This window comes from Emydura macquarii, unplaced genomic scaffold (genome assembly GCF_026122565.2).
Source record: "Emydura macquarii macquarii isolate MOO-44397 ecotype Brisbane River unplaced genomic scaffold, CSIRO-AGI_Emac_v2 contig_1876, whole genome shotgun sequence".
NCBI lineage: Eukaryota > Metazoa > Chordata > Testudines > Chelidae > Emydura > Emydura macquarii.
Window position 1 is genome coordinate 23841660 of NW_027132013.1, and position 24141 is coordinate 23865800.

Consider the following 24141-nt stretch of genomic DNA (forward strand, 5'->3'; position numbering starts at 1 on the left):
TGTTGGTCTCTCACTACAGCTTTTTCTTCAGCCCTCAAAATCACTTCAGTCTTTTCTCTGATTTTTCAACATTTCTTAAAAACACAGATACCAGAACTATACACATTCTAGTATCAATGTCCATAAAGAGGTAAAAAAAAATCTTCCTACTCACTATTTCCATTTATACATCCAAAAATTACATGAAGCCTTTTTGAAATAGCATTGCAGTGGGGACTTATGGTGAGTTGTTTGTCCCCTCTGATTCCTAAATCCTTTTCAGTCACTATTTTCCAAGATTTAGTTTTTCCCCCCTTCTGTAGGTGTGATCCACATTCCTTGTTCCTAGGAATCCAACTTTGTATTTGGCAGTATTAAAATGCATTACTTGAATAGGCCCAGGTTACCAAGCAATCTAGTTCACTTGGTATGACTGCCCTGTCCTTCTTGTTTATCATTGTGTCACCTGCAAGTTTAATTAGTGATTTTATATTTACTTCCAAATCATGGGTGAAAGTGTTAGTGTATCAGGCCTTGCATAACCCCACTGGAAACAGTCCCATTTGAAAATTCCACATTGACAACTATTTGAGATTTGTCAGTTCTTAATCCATTTAATGTGTGCTTGATAATGTAGTGCTAATTTTTATTAGTCTGTCATATGGTACTATGTCTAGGTCTTAAACGGATATTTGTGTATTGCTTCTATGCGGTTACCTTTATCAGCCAAAATTGTCATCTCACAGAATGAGATCAGGGTAGAAAATACTTGTTTTCCATAAAATCATGTTGACCAGCATAATATCCCTATCCTTTAATTATCAATTGAATCTGTTTTTCCATTTTCTCAGGATTGATGTCAGATTAATCTGCCTCTGGTTAGTCTGTCATCTGTTTAAAGCTTTTTGAATACTAGCACAACAGTAGCACTTCTCCAGTCTCCTGAAATATCCCTGGTATTCCAAGATTTTTAGTCAGCAAGCCTCACTGTTCTTTGCCAACTTTTATGACTCTTGCATGCAAATTATACAGGCCTGCTGACTAAAGAATATTTATACTTACTCGATGTTGTTTAAACATCCTTTTTGATTACTAATGGACTGGAAGATTCTTCCGTATGGTAGGTGCAGCATCCTGCTTCTTTGTAACTATAGAAGTATTTATTGAACACTTCTGCCTTTAAATGGATAAAACCAGCTCACCATCTGAGACCTTAACCTTCACTGACAGTTTTGGTTCTCAGGCTATAATTAAACTCAATCTATGAGTAAAGCACATGAATGCTACAAACAGGGCTTCTGGGGAGGTATGCCCACAGCCATAGGACTCCCTTTTGTAGCCTCTTAGATCAATCATTGCTTTTCCACACAGCAACTTAAATTAGTTATTACATCCCAAAACACCAGTAAAAAAGCTGAGTGCAAAAATCAAGTACTCAGCAGTTCAAAAAACCCACCAAATTTAAGGCTGTACAAGTAACTTCAGTTCTGCCCTGTTGTGCAAATGGGTGCACACATACTATTTCCATCCAGGATCCTTGCTTCTTTCACAACACTGTGGCTCTAACCTTCACTTCTCTATTATAGGTTTGACTGCTAGTAAAAAAATACACCCCCCCACCAAGCCCTGCATACTCCACCTGATGCATTAAACACAAAAAACAAAAAAAACAAGCTTATTTTTCCCCCACTCACTTATGCATCAGATACAAAGATGTTCTGCAGGCTCAAATCTGTCCTCAATTATACCTTTGCACTCCAGTTGTCATCAACAGGGTTGCATAGCTAACAGCAAAATTTGGCCCTGAAACCAAAGGCTAACTGATGCATAAATCAGAATAGGATTCAGCTCCCTGTCCCAAAGCTGTATTGACTCAAATGTCTTAGTCACAGTACACAGCTAGATATGACTAAGTATGGAAAGCTTATCTATTAAGTGCACTTCTAGTCTGATTAAAAATACTTTAACACAGGAACTAATGGGATGGTGACAAGAAAGAACAAAGGTTAGTTTAGAACAGGGAAGAGATGAGTATAAAGCAGTAGGCTCAAGTTACTTATGGACTCATGGATAAGTACTGCAAGCCTTCCCTTAACAGGTGCCCTATTATGGAACTGAGCATCAACTTTCTTCCAGTTTGAACTTCCTTGTACAGTGAGTAGGATGGAGAATGATTGCTTGTTTCAAAGTCATGATTACTTCAATTCATTACAGGATTTTTGGTAGATCATCTTGAAGAAAGGAGATCACTTTAGATTGTTTTCTGAAGTGTGTAGAATCAGACTAACTATAGAGCCCAACAGCACCCTTAAGATACTCTACAGTGAACGGAGAGACTAGCAAACCACCACACAGGCACAATTTTTACACTGAAGAGTTTTATTTATGGATTGATAAATACAATATCTGGACTCAGTGGGACAATAAGGCACAACTGTTGACTACAACTACACAGGCAGAAGAAAGAGCAACACCTACTTTTAAATAAGCAAATCAAAGCCTATACAATCTTGTGTAGCTTTCCATGTTAACATTGTCACATTCCTTTCCTTTTTACAATTCCTATTTTACATATGGTCATAAAACCAGAGAATTTCCTTCTTGTACAGAGCAAAAATTGTACATTTCTCCAGCCTTATTACTAAATTGCAGTCTGATAATTTCAAAGTGCAACATCTTTCTGCAATTCAATTAAATTTGTCTGAAGAATCCACTGAAGGATTCTTTAATACAACTGAATAAAGGAACTAAAGCAATCCATTGGAGGGTTGAATCTTAGATCAATACTTACAGAAACTTTGTTAACATGATGTAGAGGTGGGTGGAAGCACTTTAAATACTGATTCTTCAATAGAAAAGACTTCCCAGCCAACTCAGAACATCCCACCAGTACTGGTTGTCAGATCACTTGTTGACTTATCCACATCATGTGCAAGAAACTGTGTAGCCAATTAATTTGGAGGGTTACAGCTGAACACATTCATTGCTTTTGATTCCTTGATTTACTATAGCCTTGCTATTGAGTTTTTAATTAAAAAGTTATCCTTTCAGTCCTGTTGGTTTCATAAATTTGTGCAATGTATCTGATCAAAATATTATATTCTAAAATATCACCTTTTACTCTGATCTGGGATATACTGGGCAGTTGTCTAAAAACACTTAATCTAAAAACTTTCATGAAAGTGTTCCAAGTGCAGCTAACATCCACACTGCAGATCCACCAACCAGGGTGGGGCTCTGATAGCAGATGTTCCCAAAAAAAATAATTTCCCCCACTGATTTTCAAATTATCCAAGGATTAGTATGAAAGCAACACAAGGCGTCACTAGTGCTATCACCACTGGACAGTGACAATTACATGAAACCAGACTTTGTGCATGTCTAGTTTTCTTGATTTATAAACACTGATGAATCTGCACTAATGAAAGCAGTAAATTGTGATGGTGGAGGTAAGAGTGTCCTGGGGGGAGGAACGGTCATAAAAAAGCAACCTTGGGAGGGGCACTTTGTGGTCCACTGGCAGTCAGAGTTTGCAAGCTGCTCTTAAGAAAGACACCCACGTCTGAGTTTAGTACAGATAGTTTGAGGGTTATGATCACTGTGTGGAGTTCAGTTTGTCCCACAGAAGTTGCAACTTGCATTCATGACAGATTCCTCTCACCCCTGTGGATTAATTCCACAGAATCCATTTGCAGCATTTGAGACTGCTCAGAACTTCCATGATCCTACAGTCTTGCAAATGAAGCCACAGGACTTAAATGATTAACTTAAGATAGCTCTAATGAGCAGATCTGGAAAGAGGGAAGAAAGGTCTTGAAACAAAGAACCAATTGGGGAGCAATAAAGGCAGCTCTCTGTTGTACTAGCATGGGAGGAAAAAAGGCAGTGCTACTGACACCTAGCACTTACTGAAAGAACTATATATACTCCCAGTAAAAAAAATTCAGATGGCTTTTCCTTTTGGCTTCCCAGATGTAGAGATCCTGAAGAATAAGTTTGCAGCAGCAGTACACAGGAAGGAAAGATGATCTTTAGTAATATAGCCATGCAGAAGAAGAATCTGAAATAATGGAGGGGGAAGAAATGACTTTTTAATGCTCCAATCCAAGCTGCACTGCAGCCACTTCCCTTTGTTCCTGCCACACAGGGAATGTTCATCTTGGTGGAATAAGCTGGTAAGGGATTGCAGTTGTGTTTTTCATGCACCAGTAGCAACGCACTACGGAAAGATGGAGGGGAGAAAGTGGAGTTCTAGTCCTTAGAAATGAGGAGTGGTAAGGAAAGGTCTCCTTCCATCCATTAGTGAAGAAATCGAATGCTCATTTTCTGCTCTACATCCACCTTCTCCAAAACCTGCAACAAAACCCAGAGACAGCTGGTTAAGTTCGTAAGGTATACAGATATTCCTCTTCTGTTCCAGTTAAGATTTTGAATGATATCAAAAAGTAAGCAAAAGGAGTGCAGGGCTGCCCCTGTATGCCAAGCCATTCCTTTATTTGGAGGCTACTAATGCTGGGTCCCAGAATCTAAGCTTTCCTTTTAAAAATTAAGAAACAAAATGTGAACCAATTATAACTATTGTAGTAATGTCAGTCTCCAGACAGCCAGAAACAGTTAAGAAAAGTGTGGACTATCCTCATTTGTTAGAAGGGTGTTAACCATTACTAATGTGATAAATGTCAACATTGTACGTCACTATTCGACAAGGTATAAGGGCTTGTCTACATCAGGAATTTGAATGGCACAGATATAGAATGATAATTATTCTGCTTTAATTATGCTAGTATAATTCTCCTGCATGACTAATTTCATGGCTATAGCTGTGCCAGTCAATTTCCCCATGTAAGCAAGTCCCAAGGAAGGAAGTGGATTATCATTTTCTGATACATTGTGATTGGAGTCTTATTTTGACATATCAAGTCAACCATGGAAGACCACCATTTTCCTCCTAGTTTGGCTCTGGCAAGGACCATCTAACTCCCTCCCACAAGGAAGTCACCCTTGTGGCAGGTCTCCTGCCTGCAAATCTACTTAACTGAAAATTCAATAGTTCCAGCTACATAACCTCAGAAGAAAGTTTGCAGAAGAGGCATATAGGCTCTCTCATTATGAGTGGTTATGGGCTGGCAGCAGAGCCCCAGAAGTGATCTCTGCCCTTCAAGAGGCTGTCAGCTCATTCTCTCTGCTAGGACAGTTTCTCAACCTGTGGTACGCATACCCCTGGGGTACATGAGACACAGGCAGGGGGTATGCAGTGAGAAACCCAGCAAAGGGAGGCAGGCGACAGCCACCTGCTTCCCGCCCAGTCCCAGCTCCCAGAGTGGAAAATTGAGTGTTGGGGTACTTATTAAAATGTTCAGAAGTTAGGGGGTACTTGCTACTTAAAAGGTTGAGAAACACTGCTAGGACACAGGGGAATCATGATATACTGGGAATGGCTGCTACACTAAATGCAAAAGCAAAGGGTAGTATCTTTTGGCTCATTTCCATCTGTTCATGTGACTGTTCAGTGATGACCAAGTTCAGTCATTTCCTGTTATTCAGAAGGTTAATTCCCAACCTTGACAAACTCTGTGAAGGAGATGGCACTGTCTCCATCCTGATCAGCCTCCTGGATTGTTCTGTCAGCAATACTGCCCAGCTGCTCGTCTGAAATGTTTACACCAACCATCATCCGTAATACCTGCAAGATACAGAAACCGCAGGAAGTCTGAGTATCACTATATAAATGATCTTTAAACAAGGTTATGGGAACAAGATGATTCTGAAAGCCTTTTAACAGAGTTTATTCACAGTCCTCGGAACAAGGATACCAGCCAAGTAGTGACTATGTGTAGTTAGAATAAAGGAAGACCTTGTCACTGTCTGGAAATGCCTTCTATGAAGATTTTCAATTCCTCTTGTACACCAAACCTATTGGCAAAACTGCTGCTCCCTCTGGCTGGCACAGAGCTCAGGGGAGCTGCTCCCAGCAGGCATGGGACTTGTGGAGCTAAATGACTTCAAAATTACTGAAGCCTCATGGACACCCTGTCGTCTTTGGCACCCCTCCCAAAGGGGTTGCGCACCCCAGGTTGGGAACCGTTGACCTATTGGATCAAAGGCTGCTATTAGACATCTTCCATATTCTGAAGCTGTTTTAGGTTGATGTCATACTTTTTGGAAAGGTCACCCTGGCACCCAACTTCTAATAATATCTTTCACATGTCAATGTAATGAGCATTTCAACTTCATTCTTTCCGTAAGAATGCTTTTTGTAAAAGTTTTTCTTTAAGGGTTAAAGTTGCATGCTACATCATTTGACCAACAGACTCATTTTAAGTCCCACTCTAGCCCATCGTGCTCTTTACCTGAAGCAGCTCATCTCGGGAAATCTTGTCATCTTTATCCAGGTCATATAGTCGAAAAGCAACTAGAGGGAAGGTGAGAAAGTCAGTTGAATTCAGGTACTGTTTGTTCACTTCCCCCCCCCCCAATATATAAACTTAAATTTCATGCAGTCAAGAACACTGTCTCAGAGCTGGCAGCAATGTAGTGTTGGATCATTTTGCAATTACCATTGATGTAAATATCAGACTACAGCTTTTATATGATCCTGTTAAAAAAGGTTTGCTAATTATATAATTCAGAATTCCCACCTAGGGAACTCTGCAGTTTGTTCCTGCAATTTGCTAGTGTCTCAATATACATAGTCCTCTTCAGAGGATTTCACATAGTTGTCAGGAGACAACAGCCCCTTAGAAGTTACCTTTCAAGATCAAACCAGTAGTCCATCTAACTGAGTACTCAGTGTGACATAGTAGTGGTGACACTGGCTGGATTAGGGGGCCCTTGAGGTGTATTGAGAAGTGGATTACTCCCTTCTACACCAATCTCGTGTCGGGGGTATGACGCAGGCTGGATTGGAGGTGAGGGGGACTGGACATTTATTATATTTTTTTAACGTCAATATGTCAAAATCATAGTTCATATGAAATATGCCATGTCAGGTACAGTTAGAAAGGCTATAATGTGCTAAGTAAGATTATAATGTTTATGTTCATGTGTTATAAACATATCCATAACTTCCATTACACATATATCTATATTTCAACTTGTACTGTGTTTCTGGGCGACACCCCAGACAGGATGGCTGCAGCACTAGCCTGCTTAATGGCCCATTAAAGAAATTCACAGGTACAATGGGCTCAGAGGGAGAAGCCAGGAATATACCTGATGAGTCACCAGGAATTACTCATGTGACTCTGGACTCCATCTTATTCCTGTAAATTTCTACAAGCAGCATGGCAAAGGCCAAAGGACATAAAAGGCAGCTGCACTACATCCATTTTGTCTTCAGTCTTCATCTACCTCTGGATCAACTCATCTACAACTGAACTGAACTTAAGCTGTAAAACAAAGGACTGAGACCCATCCAGATACTGGATGTATACCACAGGGACTATACAACCCTGCAAACTCCACAATTCTACTAGAAACCTGATTATATATCTATATATGGACTTTCAAATCAATTGTATGTGTGATTGCTTTAATTCTTTAACATTTCTCTTATAGTTTGTTTCTTTCCTTTTATAAGCAGCCTTTAGTTTTAGTTACTAAAGGATTGGCTGGCAGAGTGGTATTTTGATCCAAACTTATATTATAAGATCCAAACTTATATGAATCTGGTACTGTGACTGATCCTTTGGGGTCATGAGAAGCCTTTTTGGTAAGGAGCATAGAGTTTTAAATAACTGATCTCTTTACTGGACCTAGTGGCTGATTGGGAGCCAGAGACTGAAATGCAGTAAAGGAGGCTATGTACATCTTTATTTTGGCTTCTTGATAACCAGTATGGGGAAATCAGAAGCACTGTTTGTGGCTGGTTGGGAAGTCTGACTTTAGTGTCACCCACCAGTCCTGGGAGAATCTGCTCTCCTTTTGCAGCCTGTCCTGACCTTGGCATTTTCAGGTGGCTACCCTAGGCACGGACGGGTCACAGTGGTCAGTACCAGATTTACAGGAAGACACAAGAGACTCCATAATGAACAATTCTATACAATAGTCTGCTTGCAGGGGACTTTCTAACCCTGAAGCATGATGTTTTAGCTATCCCTCCTACATTTAATTCTTCAATTCCATAAGGAATTATCTGTACACTGTCACTTCTCTAACTGACCTACACTTTGCCTGAAGTATATGGTCAAATCAGGGCTTAGAATGCTGATCAGAAGGCTGCTGCAGCCTCTCTCCAATATATAGGAGTAATTCACTTCCCACTCTGACCATATGCTTCAAGCAGGGTGAGGAACCATCATGAGAGAAAGAGTGGGATGGAGGTGTGAAGCTGAGTGGCAATACCACATCACATGAAGGACTGGAGAAATAGCAAGCGGTCTGAGGAAGGTAACTAGAAGGCCCATTCATGGCTGGAACACTACCTCCAGGGAGCATCTCTTAGAACTGTTCTGACACCACAGCATCCTGTCATGACACATTTAGGAAAGAGTTTATGTTAGTCCAGTGTAACTACATCTCCCGAGTGACCTCTGAGAATCCCCGTGTGCAATGCCCTTTTACTAAGCTTCACCGTAGCAAAGTAGCTTCTGAAATGTCTATGGCAGCTTCTGTTCCAATCTATGACTTACAAGTCTTAGTGAGTCAGTTTGTGTTTAAAATTAAGTACTGCAGTATGTCATTGCAGACTGTGTGTGTGTGTGTGTGTGTGTAAGGACTCTCCCTCAGGAAATACAAGGGTGGAAAACCAAAGAGACAGGAGGCCAAGGAATAGAAGTGTTCAGATAGGAGACAATGAAGTTCCTTACAGTGCAGTTTGTTACTCCGGCTGTTGAGTGGTTCTGGACCATTCTGGTCTTTGCTCTTTTCATTATCTTCAATGGGTCGGAAGTGGGCCAAAGTCCTCATGAATCCACGGAAATTCACCTGGTCCTCTCTACATGGTAGAACAACAGATCAATTGTCTAAAATTTAGCATTATACAGACTGTCTATTGCAGCTGTGAACACAAGCTTCTGTGACCAAACAAGTCCCTTCATGAACTTTCTGTAGGGGCAGGTTAATGGAGTGTGCTCTAGAGCTTTTATTTACATCCAGCAACCCTTGCTTTGCTGGTCTTCTTCAATAGAGGGTGACCATAGGAAGTTTCCCAGCAAGTATTTTCAAGGATGGTAGCAGGATTATTGGAAGATACATGATGCAGTCTAGAGAGGCGGTGTGGTCTGGGGTAGTGAAAAGAATCAAGATTTCTTAACAGGAGGTTGGATAAGTCACTTAGTCTCTATAAAATAGGTATATTCACTCACCTCAGGAGTGTTCTAGGGGGTTTAAGATTTGGAAAACATTTCAAAATTCTTGGATGAAGCACAAAGTGAGGAACCAAACTTAGAAATGAACACAAAGGTTTGTGCAACTAGAGTCTAAAAACCTTGGACACTGGTTCCTTAAAATGACTACTAGCTTGGGGTGTCAAATTTGACACTTAAAAAGCTCTAAAAATCAGGAAGTTGAGCTCCCACCCTCAAAATCTTGCTGCTTTAAAGGTGCTTCAAGTTTGGCAGCTCAGAAGTTAAAGCACAAAAAATAAATTTTTTGAAGTCTTAGTCTTTCCTATTGTAAAAAGCTATGACCATCTTTGACCACCTCTTCTTAGGCTCGTTATCCAACAAAAGAGGAAGAAAGGCATAAATCTTGTTTTTCCCTTAGTGAGTCAACTGAGGAATTGGGGAGAAAGGTGGAGACCTAACATTTTGTCCAGAATGTTAGGAGTTCCAGGTGCATGAGACAGCTTGGTAGGAGTAAGATAGGAGAATACAAAGAAGAATGCAAAGGTGCCCTGGACAACGTAAAGTGGGTAAGGAAACAGATTAAATGAAGTGTATGCCAGACATCAAGGCAAGGAGCTGACTGAATTGAAGGGCGAAAAGCCAGTAAAGCAACTATAGCCCATGAGGAATGTAGTCAGTGGACAGGCAAGAAAGATATGGCAGCAGATTTCTGGACTGATCAGTGGAGTGTGGGTGGGGGAGAACATCAGTGAGCCCAAAGGAGATTACAAAAGTCAAGACAACAAGACATCCATGGGCTCAGACAAGGCTCTTGGCATTGGCGATAGGAATGGATGATTTGGAGATGTGAAACAATTTGAGGGGAAGAAAAATATGTCTAGTTTTAGCCATGTTAAGTTTTAGCTTGTGGTAGGGTATCCAAGATGTTAGATGCAGATTTGGGAACCAAAACTGAGGTGGCAGGTTGACATTACCTATTGAGAGAAGGCCAAGGACAAACCCCTACAGAGAAAGGGAAAGAAGATGCTGAAGGAACAGTCAGACATAGAAGCAATCTAGAAGAGCAGTGTGCCTGAATCCAAGAGAGCACGTCTCTAAGAGGGTCTGATTGACCATGTCAAGACAGCAAGAAGGACGACAAAGAAGAGGCCTTACAGCTGATGGGTTGGCAGTCTGCCACACTGGAGACTGGGGTGCAGGATATGGCAGCCTACACTTGAATGTCTCTTTTCTTTGAAGTTGATGATCATTGGAGGAGGGAAAGGTGGTTTAAAGAAAGTCCAAAGGTGGAGAACCAGACTCAGTAGGGGAGTAGAGCTAGAAGTGAATTTGTAGCTGATAAATCTATATTGGCTCCTATATGCAGAGCTGTTGTAGCCATGTTGGTTCCAGGATATTAGAGAGACAAGGTGGGTAAGACAATATCTTTCACTGGACCAACTTTTGTTGGTGAGAAAAGTTTTTGCACTTACACAGAGCTGTTCTTCATTTCTGGGGAATGTAATTCAGAGTGTCTCAGCTAAATATAAGGTGGAATAGATTGTTTCACATAAGTAGTTAACACATTTCAAGGCTCCCGGGCTTTCCACCAGAGGCAATTTAGCAGCATGGAAACAGGACTGGAGAATGGGTGGACATGTGGGTATCGGTTAAGGATCATAACACCCTGGTAAGGTAGGCAAGTGTCCCCATATTACAGATGGGAAACATGGGAGAGAGCGTAAGTGACTGCCCAAAGTCACAGTGAATCCATGGCAAGGCTGAAGATAGAACCCAGATATCCAATTCCTATACCCATGCTTGAGCTATAAACATAGCTCTGACTACAACTCTGCAATGTTTGTAACAAAGCTTACAGACTATTTGGAAATGCATTCAACATGAACTTACCCCTCTGGGAAAAAGGCATTGATAATCCGGTCTCCCAGGGGGTTGATGGCAAGCTCTGGAATCCGCTGGAAATCTTCACGACTAAGGGAAGCAAGAATATGAGAATCTTCAGAAACTCAGCAGTGGAGAAAGTTGCATAAAAACTGAGTGAGGTCTAATTGGAGGATTCATAATACAACATCCCCATTTGGATTTTACTTCTGCAGCAAAGTACTTTGCTATTTACTTTCCAACCATAATAGTGCAATAGTGGTTAAAAGTTTATTAATTGCACCAAGATAAGGAGAGTAGTGCTAAGCTTGTATTATATTACACACCTAGAATAGTGCTCATTTATCATGTTAATACCACTTCTCAGATACAGCAAATACCAACCTGTGCAAGCAAATCTGCCAAGGAATTTCAGTTATGCCTCTAGAATGATTTGGACAATATGCAACCAAAGTAAAAGAAAACTACCTAATGAAAATCAAGTAAAAAACTAAAGTAAACTGTGTTTAGGAACAGTCACTTGGGCTGGAAGGAACTTTAGAGTAATCCATCTGAAGCTATTTATTACAGCCTTTATCACCCCAAAAGCCACTAAAATTAAAACATGAAAATTGATTAATTTCCTTCTGTCTGGACCCTTTGTTGCACGAGCAAGATATTTATATAATGCTGTGGACATTAAAGTTGGGCTTGTTTCAATATCACACAGGAGGTGTTCCTAGTTTAGAATGGTAGCCATTTTCTAAAGGGCTTGTCTACACTAGATAACTTTGCTGCTTAAAAACCTACATTGGTGGATGAAGTTACATTAGTATAAGAATGCTTATAGTTGTATAGCTTATTCTACTTTAGGAAGCAAAATAAGGCAGTATAATTATATTGGGAAAAAACTGGTACAAGACTTCCTTATTCATTTAGGACTGTAGCTTGAAAGATATTAGTGGGCAAGGCTGGTAGAGGCCAAGATGGACTAAAATGTTGGTTGAAAGTTTAAACATTTCTGTCAAGCAGCAACAATTTCAAACTCTTTCTTGCTGGATGCTCAACTTGTGGCCTTGTGACCGATTTGCCGAAATTAACTCCCATAATTCCATTTGAAGTCAATGGGAGCTCTGGGCACTCAGCACTTCTGAAATTCAGAGAGAACGTCTCATGTTGGGCACCCACAAACTAGTTGCTTTTGAAAACTGTCTTAAGCAAATAAGGCAGCAATACAGATGACAGTCAGTTGAAGCTTTTATGAGCACCAAGGGTAGTAATGCAGGAACATGAACAGGAGGACATTCTGAGGCAAGTATGGGCTATCACCACTTCCCAGAACTATAAACATGAGTCAGAAAGACCTCTGGAGTCATCTAGTCTCATCCTCTATTGCCAGTGGCAAACTGCTTCCCACAATGTTCTCTAGTACTCTTCCAGTCTAGTTTTAAAATTTCTTCTGCTGCTGATGTACTCAGAGGACCCAGTTACAGTGTAACTATTGCTGAGGTCCCCATTATAGTACATTTGTCACAACATAATCAAAACAGTATATGGTCTTATAGTATAGAAGGAAAATGACTAGGTTTTTAAATGATCTCCACAGTGGTGTACTGAAGGGGTGGGGTGGGGGCCAGGCCTCCGGGTGCTGGCCTGGGAAGAGAGGGGGCACCAGCCAGGCCCTCCATGATGTGCAAAGGGCAGGGGGGCCCCCACAAGAGCTGAGTGGGAGAGGTGGGCACCGCGCAGCAGGTAAGTGTGGGGGGCAGGCAGAAAGTCCCAGGGGTGCAGGAGGAGGAACATGGCATGTCCCCTCCCCCCTGCAGATACAATCCCACCCCCTCCCTGGAGCAGCTGGAGGGCAGCACTGTCTGGTGGGAGCTGGGGACTCTTCCTGTCCTGGGTGGGGGGCACGTAAGGCCTTGGGGAGGGAGCTGCAAATGTAAGCATTGGTCCGTGGACACTGGAGACCCACAGTATGCTACTGGATCTCTAAACAATGCTACTGCCCTGTGCATACTCATGCATGTGTTATGCTTCAGGAACATGATTAAGACCCACCTACACATCAAAAATAGAGTTAGCCATGTTGTCTAGGTTTCAAACACAATAATATTGAGGGAGTCACAAGAGACAGCACACATTAGTGACAAACAAAAATGCGGTGAAGCATCTAGATTGGGATAAGAGCCACTTTAACTACACTGCCTTGGTTCCAATTCCAATGCGGACAAGCCACTGAAAGCAACTACTCCCACATCCTGTTTAGAAGCTAAAAATCCTAATGCCTCTAGAATTTTCCATTGACATATCATCCTTGCTTGTTAAATTTCAGCTTCAGAGAATTTACATTCAACATTTCCACCTTATGTTGTGCCTGGTTTATGGCAACAGATTAAAAATTAACTACAAGTAACCCCTAGGTTTCAAATCCATTTCTATTTTTGCTCATTAAGGGGACATTATGGGGTAGGTATTATAATTGGAATAGTTGTAACAGCCATAAAAATAACTAAATGCAGAAAGGCATGTTGTACCTCATTTTATATAGCAAGGCCCCTCAGTCATTAGGGACCTACTTCACCTGGCTGAGGCTGGAGCCTACAGGAAATTTGATGTTCCTTATTTCTTTCTCGTTCATGTTCCATAGCAACAGGCTATGCCCAATGAGATTTTCCAGGAGCTCCGTTTCTACTAAAACCTTGCTTAAAGGTGGCTATGCATATGATCTTTAACTGCAAATTGGTTAGTCTGCTGCAAAAAATTAGTAGCTTCTGGGTAGCTTCATGTCCCCTTATGGGGAAAAAAGCCCAACGAAGGGGACATCCCCACCTCATTGCCTTGTCAGAAACAGCAGGGCCATTACAGGCCACTCATTCATTCAACAGCTACTGGTCTTATGTTCGGTCTTCCTTGACTAGGTGGTCCTACAGAATGCTGTTCCCTGAAGTCTGACAAGACTGGGAGCAGCACTGTGTAAAAATGAGTAAAGAACTGAAGTGAGAATGGGACAACAGTAGAGAAAGAAGAGACAGTTCCCAAAGATGAGGAAAGGGGAACAGGAGAAGTACTGGAGAAGGGGGAGAGAAACAGAAGTGAAACAAAGGAAGGAGAGAACTGGCAAGGAGAGTAAAGCTTCATCTATGCTAATTTTAAAAAACAAAAACAAAAAATCTTTCAAATTCAGGGGAAGCTTCCCAGTGTATACCAGGCCAGAGAGGTGGGAAACAGGTGTCAGAAGTGGAAGAGAGAACTAGGAGAAGAGTAATGGGGAGAAAGAGGAAGTGAAAAAAGCAAAGCAAAGCAGAAAAACAAAGGAGAGTAAATGGGTAAACAAGTCAGGAGAGATGGGGCAGGGGCACTATATGTGAAAGAAAGCATAATCAAATATAGTAAAAATCTTAAGTGACTCAAACACTACTATAGAATTTCTATGGATAGAAATTCTATGCTGGAATAATAAAACTATAGCAGTAGGAATATACCACCACCCACCCAACCAGGATGGTGAAGTGCTCAGGGAGATAAGAAAGGCTAGAAAAACAGAAATCACAATGAGGGATTTCAGCTATTCCCATATTGAATGGGAACACGTGACTTCAGTACAGGATACAGAAACAAAAATTTCTGGACACCATTCAAAGTGCTCCTCGGAGCAGCTAGTCCTGGAACCCACAACGGGAGAGGGAATTCTTGGTTTAGTCCTAAGGATCTGGTCTAAGAGGTGAATATAGCCAAACCACTCAGTAATTGTCACCAAAATATAATTAAATTTACCATCCTTTTAGGGGGAGGAATACCAAAGAAACCCACCACAGTAGCATTTAACTTCAAACAGGAGAACTACACAACAATGAGGAGACTAGTTAAACAGAAATTAAAAGGAACAGTCACAAAAGTAAAATGCCTGCCAGCTTCATGGGAACTTGCCCTTCCCCAAAAAACCCAAAACAGTAAGATGACCAAAAAAATGCCACCATGACTAAAACGTAAGAGGCAGTTAGAGCCAAAAGGACATCTTAAAAATTAGAAAGGAGCATAATCTCTGGCAAATAAAATGATTAGATAGGCCAAAAAAAAAAAAAAGAATTTGAAGAGCAATTAGTTTTTGTCTTCTGCTAACAGCATAAAACAATTTTTTTTAAATTACAACAGAAGCAGGAAGCCTGCTAAACAATGAGTAGCAAAGTAAGGAGTCATGGGATAAAGGGGGGGGATAAGTCCTCTCATGGATCAGTAACTGGTTAAAAGGTACGGAACAAAAACACTGGAAAAAATGGTCAGTTTTCACTGAGCAAGGTAATCAATGGTGTTCTCCAATGATCCGTACTGGGACCAGTGCTGTTCAGCATACTCAAATGATCTGGGAAACAGAGGCAAACAGTGAAGTGGCAAAGATTGTAGACAATATTAAAATTACTCAAGTGAGTTAAGTCGAAAGCTGACTGAAGAGTTACAAAGGGATCTCACAAAACTAGATGACAGAGCAAGAAAATGGCAGATAAATTCATATGTTGATAAATGCAAAGTAACACAAATTTGGGGGGGGTGGGGGGGAGACCACCACACAATTTCAACTATACATCTAAGGTAACAGCTAACTTAGACCCCATTGTTTCAACTACCACTCAAGAAAGATCTTGGAGTCATCGTGGATAGTTCTCTGAAAACATCCACTCAATGTGCAGAAGCAGCCAAAAAAGACAATGTTCGGAACCATTAGGAAAGGGTTAGATAAGACAGAATATCAAAATGCCACTGTAAATCCATGGTACACCCACACCTTGAATACTGCATGTAGTTTTGGTCACCTCATCTCAAAAAAAAAAAAAAAAAAAAAAAAAAAAATATTGGAACTGAAAAAAAGATATTGGAATGGAAAAAAGTATAGAAGAGAGCCACAGAAATGACTAGGGGTATGAAACAGCTTCCATATAAGAGATTAAAAACTGGGACTGTTCAGTTTAGAAAAGACAACTAAGAGGGATATGATAGAGGTCTATAAAATCATGAATGGTGTGGAGAGCGTTATTTACTCTTCACAACATAAGAACCAGGGGTCACCCAATTAAATTAATAGGCAGTAGGTTTAAAACAAACATAAGGAAGTACTTCTTCACACAACAGTCAGAAGCCATGGCCTTGTGATGTTGAAGGCCAAAAGCATAACTGGGATCAAAAAAAGAATTAGGCAAGTTCCTGGGAGATAGATCAGGGATGCAACCCCATGCCCGGAGAGAGAAGCACTCAATTGCTCTGCTCTGTTCATTCCCTCTGAAACATCTGGCACTGGCCACTATCAAAAGACTGGATACTGTGCTAGATGACCATTTGTCTGACCCAGTATTACTATTCTTACGTTCTAGATATGGTATTTACATCAGTGCACAATAAAACAGTAAATTTGTTTATTTTAGACAAAACTAGAATCCCTCTTTTCCCCTAGAACAGGTATTAAACACTTCATGTCCACACACAAGTATTCCAACCCATTGTGGGTTTTTTGAATGGCCTGGAATAGATAGGAATGCTCAGAGAACTGGTGATGTTTCAACCTGCATCAGCTTATTGCATGGACACAGACTACTTGAAGTAGCTTGTCCTCTCACTTTCTCACAAGATCAGTGGCCTTTGGAAATTCTCCAGAATGGCCTGCATTTGTGAACTGTATCAAGAACAGTGGGATTGGTACCCAGTGCTTTATCATTTAATTTGTTTAAAATGGTGATAGTGTGGAAACAAGTTAGGAGGGCAAATATTCTTCAGCTGATTCAATATGACTAGTGGGCATGCTAAACTCTTTGTACCTGACAGTTCACTTCTTCCACATTAGAGAAGTCACTGAGAGGTGAGGGGGACCAATTTCTTATAAACTGGAGGCTCCAACCAAGAGTGTTGGGAAGCACCAACTTCAGCAGATGTCTACTTGTCTAAAGTAGAAGACACCAGCAAAATAGTTATGCCAATTGACTATACAACCAATGTCTCCTCACAGACACTCAAGCCTAGCAGCCTTTATTTTGGCAACACTTATAGCTTGTTGCATTTAATTTGGATTCAGTAGTGAAAGAGGAACTAACCTGATCTTTGTTAATGCAACTCAATTTCACCCAGACAAGTCATTTTAATTTAAGATAGTCTTCCATACTTCCCCACCTATCAGTTCTACTTTCCCCACAAAGATTCATACCCCTCATTTAAGAGGTCTGTCTCCCAGGAAATAGAAAATTGAATTATTTACAGATGAAGGGGCATACCAGCAGACAGAGTGCATGAAGTAATACCAATAATCTATGTCCTGCAATGTCCTATTCCCCACAGCTTGTTTACAATGGTTTTTCAATATAGCTGTTCATCAAGTGTTAGAGTACAAAAAGACAAGACTTTGGCTCTGTTAGAAGTTGTATCTGTCCAGGATAAAGTTTCAGTGTTTGGATTTTATCCTGTGACCATTTCTCATTGCCCATATGAAGAGTGATGATATTTGTTTCATCTCTTGCCTTTCTCCAGAACAGGGTTCAGGCTATCATGGGATGGACTGCCTCTTAGACACCTTTTTCTGGTCACGGTCACTTGGACCACCTCCTCTATCAATTACAGTAATGTAACATTTTTGTGGCAAATGCGGTAATCACAAAAAGTAAATAGAAAACTAATGAACTTCTTGCAGTTTGATAGTAGTTAGTAGATAACAGAACCACTAAACTAGTCAGCTTTCTGGATTAGGCATGGCAAGTTGGTGAACCAACTGGTCAAAATGTCAATTTACCACAGTCAAACACTGAAATAACCCAGCAAGAATGCCCTGATGTAGGCAGCAGCCCACTTTGATTGTATCTTGGTGCCATTCTCACTTTTTAGGACTTCATTATGTTTTTCACTTTCCTAAGTTAAAATAATTTAGTCAACTAACTGGTTTTCTGTAATTAGGCATAAGTATCTAAGACCTAGAATATGGGAGACCATAAAGTCTAATTCCTTGTTACTGCTGTAATAGTTAGTATTTTAAAATATTTAATCAGTCAATTGAGCAACCCTATTTTGTACCATGAGCAAGTGTTCTGCACGTCAGTGCTCCAGAGTAGAGCTGGGCAAAAACTTTCAGACTAGTAATTTATTCAAAGACTCAGTTTGGTCTGAAACCAAATCCCTCCCTCCAATTTTTTAAAATGCCACTTAAAAAAATTGTGCCGAGCTGTATTCCAGAGTCTGAATCTGATCTGGAATTCTGTAGTTTTCCCCTGATTGCTTTAGGGGAAGTCATCTTTCTTATAAATTGACTAAGCACTTCAGAGCCTCAGTTTGAGCACTGGAATTTAAAAAAGGAGTACAATTTCATTCTCCATCACTTTGGTTTCTAAATCACTCCTCTCTGGGACTAAATGTATTTAGAATCTCCCACTTTCTACCTTTGTCACAGTTTCTGTTCTTGGCTATGTTTCTGAGATAGAGCTTCCTACCTGACTCCAAGGCCTTATCAGCACAGAGAGTTAAACCGTTTGCTACAGCCATGTACATACCCTTTGAAACCAATGGTTGGGCAACAGACATGTGACAGGGAGTTTGACATTGCAGGAGTAGTTTGTTAAGTAATCATTCACCCTAGGAAAGGCAAAACAAACTCCTTTTTTCATAAAACCTTCTAGTCTTAAACTACTCTATTACAGATCGGGCTGCAACTAGCAGTAATATTTATACAGATGCAATAGTTTAATTTTAAGCTTCCGCAGAGGAAACAGGAGTGGATCCAAAGTCTATTTTAGCAGCTACCATCTTTACCCAACAGTTTAAACATCAAATTCAGTGTGTGGATTAAAAGAGGCTATTTATGTACATTGGTGCAAGTATTAAAGATAAAAAAAAACTATGGTTAGAAAGAGTTTCTCCACACAGTATACTTTCCTGTTTAGCTTGAAGTAGAACTGGCAAACTTTTGACAAATGGCTTTTCAATTCACATGAAACTTTTCCTGAAAAATTCCCATTCTGGCAGAAACTTCTAATTTTTTCTAAAAGAAAAATTACTGAAAATCTTTGGTTTTGTTTCAGTGTTCAAGGAAGCACTAAAATTTTCATCAGGTTACATTTTTAGTTTCCAGATGAAAAGCTGCCAATTTTAGAGGTGCTTTAGCTTGAATTATAGGTCTGCTCCTTGGAAAATGACAGCTTCAACAGCCTTCCTGGTGCATCAATATTTTGTCTCAGTCAATTGAGAACATGTCTTTGCCAACTAAAAAATAAAAAAAATACACTACATTCCATCTTCTTATTCTAATGAGGATCATTACAACGTTTTCCTTGGAGCTAAAGTAATCCAAAATAGGTGTAGCACTAATCTTTTCAGGATGCAAACCCCCAAAAACTTCAGTTTACAGTAAACCATATATCCACAAAAACAACAAGAGTCCTGTAGCACTTTAAACACTAATAAATTTAATTTCTGCAGGCATAAGCTTTCGTCAGAAATTAAATTTGTTAGTCTTTAAAGTGCTACAGAACTCTTGTTGTTTTTGTTGTATACAGACTAACATAGCTACCCCTCTGGAACATATATCCACAGTTTAAGAATAAGGCTGAACTGGAGCTATCTGCATGGATCCCAGTTATGTAGATGCAACTGGGATCAATGAGTCAATGATCCAGGTTATTAATTCTCAGACAGTGGTCTGCTGAATACAATCTATAGAGCACTTCCAGATAGTCTGCAAACCTGTCAAAATTTGTCACACCCTGAGAGATATCTAACATGCCTTCTAGAGAAAAAGCTGGGCTTCAGTGTGGGCAGTACAAGCCTAGCACCGATCTTGGATATATACAATGCTTGCTAGCCCACCCTGAAGCCCATGCTGTGCTGTCTTCACTGCTACTGTTACCCACACTAGCTGCATTCAAACTAGCATAAATAGGCTAGCCCCCGCACAGCTTTTGCTGTGTAGACACTCAGATTTCAAGTAGTGATGCTTGCTGTTAGTTGTAGCCCATTCCAAGGTGGAGTTTCATTTGGCTAAACAAACCCTAATCAGCTCTTCACGCTTTGCAGGGCTGACTCCTGTGTTACATGTTTCCTTTCTGTGAATTCAGTTGATCAAATTTGCAAGAGACATCAACATGTAAGGGTAGCAAACCCGTGAAAAGAATCAAACTGCTAAATTACCTCAATAGATGGACAATTCAGTACTAACATGCACAGTTCAACAACCCAGAAAAGAAAAAGTGAACAGTAAAGATATGAAGCAGGTGGGGGACATAACCAAGGAGCTGCACTCAATTAAAACAAGCTTAATTTTTGTTTTGAATATATATATTTAGCAAACGAGGAAGAAAGTCAGAGGAACGTTTTATAAAAAAGAGCAACTTTAACCTTTTCTGTGCCAAACTCTCCAGGGCCTGGTTGGTTGGCACAGCGCTCAGGGCTTAACTCAGTTTTCATTTTATTTTTGTAGTTCTCATTTGAGAGTTGTAGATAGAAGACAAACTATGAAGAACTCATTTCCTGCAGCCCTTTGATATGAACAACTGCTTTAAGAACAACATTCACTGACCTTCCACCCCCGGATACTTGGCTCTCGCTTTTCTTTTAAATAGTTCCAGAGGGGTAGCAATGTTAGTCTGTATACAGCAAAAACAACGAAAGTTCTGTGGCACTTTAAAGACTAACAAATTTAATATTTGCAGGCATGAGCTGAAGTCTCTCGAAAGCTTATGCCTGCAAATTAAATTTATTAGTCTTTAAAGTGCCACAGAACTTTCGTTGTTTTTTTCTTTTAAATGTATTTATACATTTTGGTGTTCATTAAAAGGTGCAAATGAACTACAAGTAAATGATTTGCAAATCAAAAAACAGTATCAAGTTAACTAGACATCACCAAGACAATTAATAGCCTGTGACTCAGCAACAATACAAACAATCCTTTTAGTCACAGAAGCAGCTGCAAAGATGGTATCATGGAACAACTTTTGTGATAAGTTAAAGAAAATATGGGCTTGTATTTTTGTTTCCTTATAATAAGGCCTGAAATTTTATTTTTTGTTTAAATCTTAGAAATATCAGGGACGTTAAGTCTGGTCTTGCATTTTTCTGAGAAATGTTTTGGACGGCTCAGTCTGTACAATCACATTACAGCCTTATGCAGTTAGAAGAGTTCATAAGTCAATTGCAGCTTTCTGAAACACCTTTTAAAACATTGTTTGGTTTAAAATAGGTTTCCTTAAAGTGTCAAAAGATTTTTCTTCAACACGAATATCAGCATGAGGACTCACAAAACAGCAGCTTCCATAGCTGTATCTTCCACTTAAAGCTTCCTCTCAGCTTAGAGGCCCTAGGGACAATGAATATTTAGAAGGCATCTCAACTAAGTTCAACAGGTGTTAGAGCTTTAAACAATCTGAACAAAATATAATTCTGTCTCAGTCAGGTTCTCACTTGTAGTATTGCCAACTTCAAGGAGATCAAAAATCATGACATTTTATAAAGAGATTGTGTTTTTAGGTCAGTCTCTTGATCTTTGAACTCTCTTGCCCATCCTCAGCATGTGTTCATGTGACAACTAGGGTTGCCCACTCTCTCACCTACTGGATAAGGTGATTTTGACCCACCCACACACCTGCCCAATCTCCTGCCCAGTAAATAATCCTGTCCTCCAGTCTCCCATCAGTTGTCCCCCACCCAACCTCCCTCAGTTCAGTCCCCCAGACCCTATCGTCATATCCCATCAGTTCAGCCTCCCTATCCCAGTAACTCCCACTACCCTCAGTTTACCATCCCAGCACTTACCCCATCTGATCAGAACCAACCATCAATACGGCCCTCCCATGCCATCAGCCCTCACCCACCTCACTTCAGTCCACGGGCCATAGTTCAGCCCTCCCAGCCTCACCTCTGCACCTTAGGGTTCTTCACCCTCACCAGGCCTGGGTGAGGGCTGCACTGGCATCCCCTCTCCCACTTTCCAGGCTGACAACAGGAGCTTGGCCCCACCCACCAGGAACTGGCTGATAGCAGGAGCTTCTCTTTGCAGTGGGCAGGGCTCCCGCTGTCAGTGTGCCCCACAAAGTGGGGCTTCCGCACTCAGCCCTGGGGCAGACTGACAGCAGGAGCCCTCCAACAATTTGTAAGTAAAATTAATCCTGACTCATTCTGGAGCTAGAACTATCAAATGTCAAGATTTAAAAACAAACAAACAAACAAAAAAAACACCCATCCTGACATTTGAGAACTCCATCGCAAGATCTTGAGTCAGGCTTTGTGTGGTTTTTTTTTAAAAAAAAATAGAGGCCTTGTCTACACTAGCATTTATGCTGGCAAAACATTTTTCCCACAGGGGTGTAAAAAGAAGCCCCCCTTGAGCACTCTGTCCCATCGACATAATGCAGATACGCAAGCGGTACTGATACAGCTGTGTCACTAAGTTTTAAATGCGGACTAGCCCTTAGAAATCAAATCACTTGAGAGGCATTCATGAGAGTTGGCATGTCTGCACTTGGATGGTTTACCTGATGCTATACCTACCAGTTCTCCACATAATTTAATGAGAGATAAGACCTGAATTTCCAATGTAAACAGGCAAAAAGAAAGTCTTTTGTAACAGCCTTTTGAATCTTCTATATAGAAGAAAAAAGAATGGTAGCAACATGTTTGTTTAGACAAAAGTTTAGGTTTTCTTGACCTGTTTCCAAAAGTGTTGAATAAGTGGCAGAAAGTTTCCAAAACCCATGATAAGTGAAAGATACAGCTATGGAAACTGCAGTTTTGTGGGTCCTCATGCTGCAGATTAGTGTTGAAGAAAAATCTTGCTGAAGCTTTGGGGAAGCAATATTTGAAGCCAAACCATGTTTTAAAAAGGTGTTTCAGAAAGCTGCAACTGATTTATGAATTCTTCTAGCTACAGGGGGATGCCGTATGAATAAGCAAAAGAAAATCCACATAGCATCATAGGTGTGCATAGTACTCGACAAACCTCCCCCCAACCCATAGGTGTTTGATATTACGCAAAAACAGTCCCTGCACCAGAGAGCTTGCAATCTAAACGGTCAAGACTCGTGAAAAAGAGATTAGTAACTCAACAGGTTACTTGTCCCATTGCCATTAGGCCATTATCATGGATAGAGGTAGGTCAAAGTATTTGAGGTAGATCAATGTAGTGGCTATGAAAATTAATTTGGAGGAAGAAGCCTTTTGGTAGGGTTGGGCATTTAATGGGTGTGACACCCTGCACCCCCATGTTCACCCTTATATTATATAATTGTGTATTATCTAATGCAAACTATGTCATGTTAGAGGTCTTTGGAATGCTCATTATGTACTGGTCATTGTTCTAGTAATATGTTGGTTGCAATTTCATATAGTGTGTAGTTATGAGGCTGCACTAGGTAATATGCCCAAAGATGTGTCCTCATGGCTTAAAACATGTCTAGGCAAAACTCCATAGGAGCAAAGGGGCAGTTCACACCTCATCAAGATGTGTACAGGACAAATCCAGTTCAGCCTTACAGGAACAAAGGACTGGCCTGGGCATCTACACAGGATCAACTGGACTCTCAAGTGAGTCACCTCTTTTCCCTTGATCAGTTTGGAACCACGAAGAAGTAATGCTCACAGACTCAGGACACGGATGAGTCCATATAAGGACATTGTCACCTGACCCTGAGGAAAGGGGGGGCAGAGCTCCAGAGGGGAGAAGGAACGTTATAAAAAGGGGAGACATTCACCACTCTCTCTCTCTCACACCTCCACCTACTAACAGCACCAAGCAACTGAAGTACTGACCAGAAGGGAGAGCCTGGCTGAAGGGAAACCAGTCAGCCTGCGGTGAGAATCGCCTCAGTTTGTAAGATTGCTGAAAGTGTTTCGCTTAACATAGAATGGGTTTTGCTTTTATTTCTTTTGACCAAATCTAACTTGTTATACTTTGACTTATAAACATTTAAAATCCTTCTGTAGTTAATAAATTGGTTTGCTCTACCTAAAGCAGCGTGCTTGGTTTGAAGTGTGTTGGAGACTTTACTGGGAGCAACAA

General features: G+C 40.6%; 1 protein-coding gene across 1 annotated transcript in view; it reads right to left on the minus strand.

The window, feature by feature from the left end:
• Positions 1–2340: 2340 nt before the first annotated feature.
• Positions 2341–24141, minus strand: part of CHP1 (calcineurin like EF-hand protein 1) — a 29798-nt gene continuing 7997 nt past the window's right edge. Inside the window, exons 3-7 of the mRNA XM_067557960.1 lie at positions 11157–11237; positions 8787–8914; positions 6330–6391; positions 5540–5662; positions 2341–4332 (exon numbers count right to left, since the gene is read on the minus strand). Of these exons, the coding sequence (XP_067414061.1) occupies positions 4279–4332; positions 5540–5662; positions 6330–6391; positions 8787–8914; positions 11157–11237 (448 nt within the window). The 3' untranslated portion in view covers positions 2341–4278. The remainder of the gene's footprint in view (positions 4333–5539; positions 5663–6329; positions 6392–8786; positions 8915–11156; positions 11238–24141) is intronic.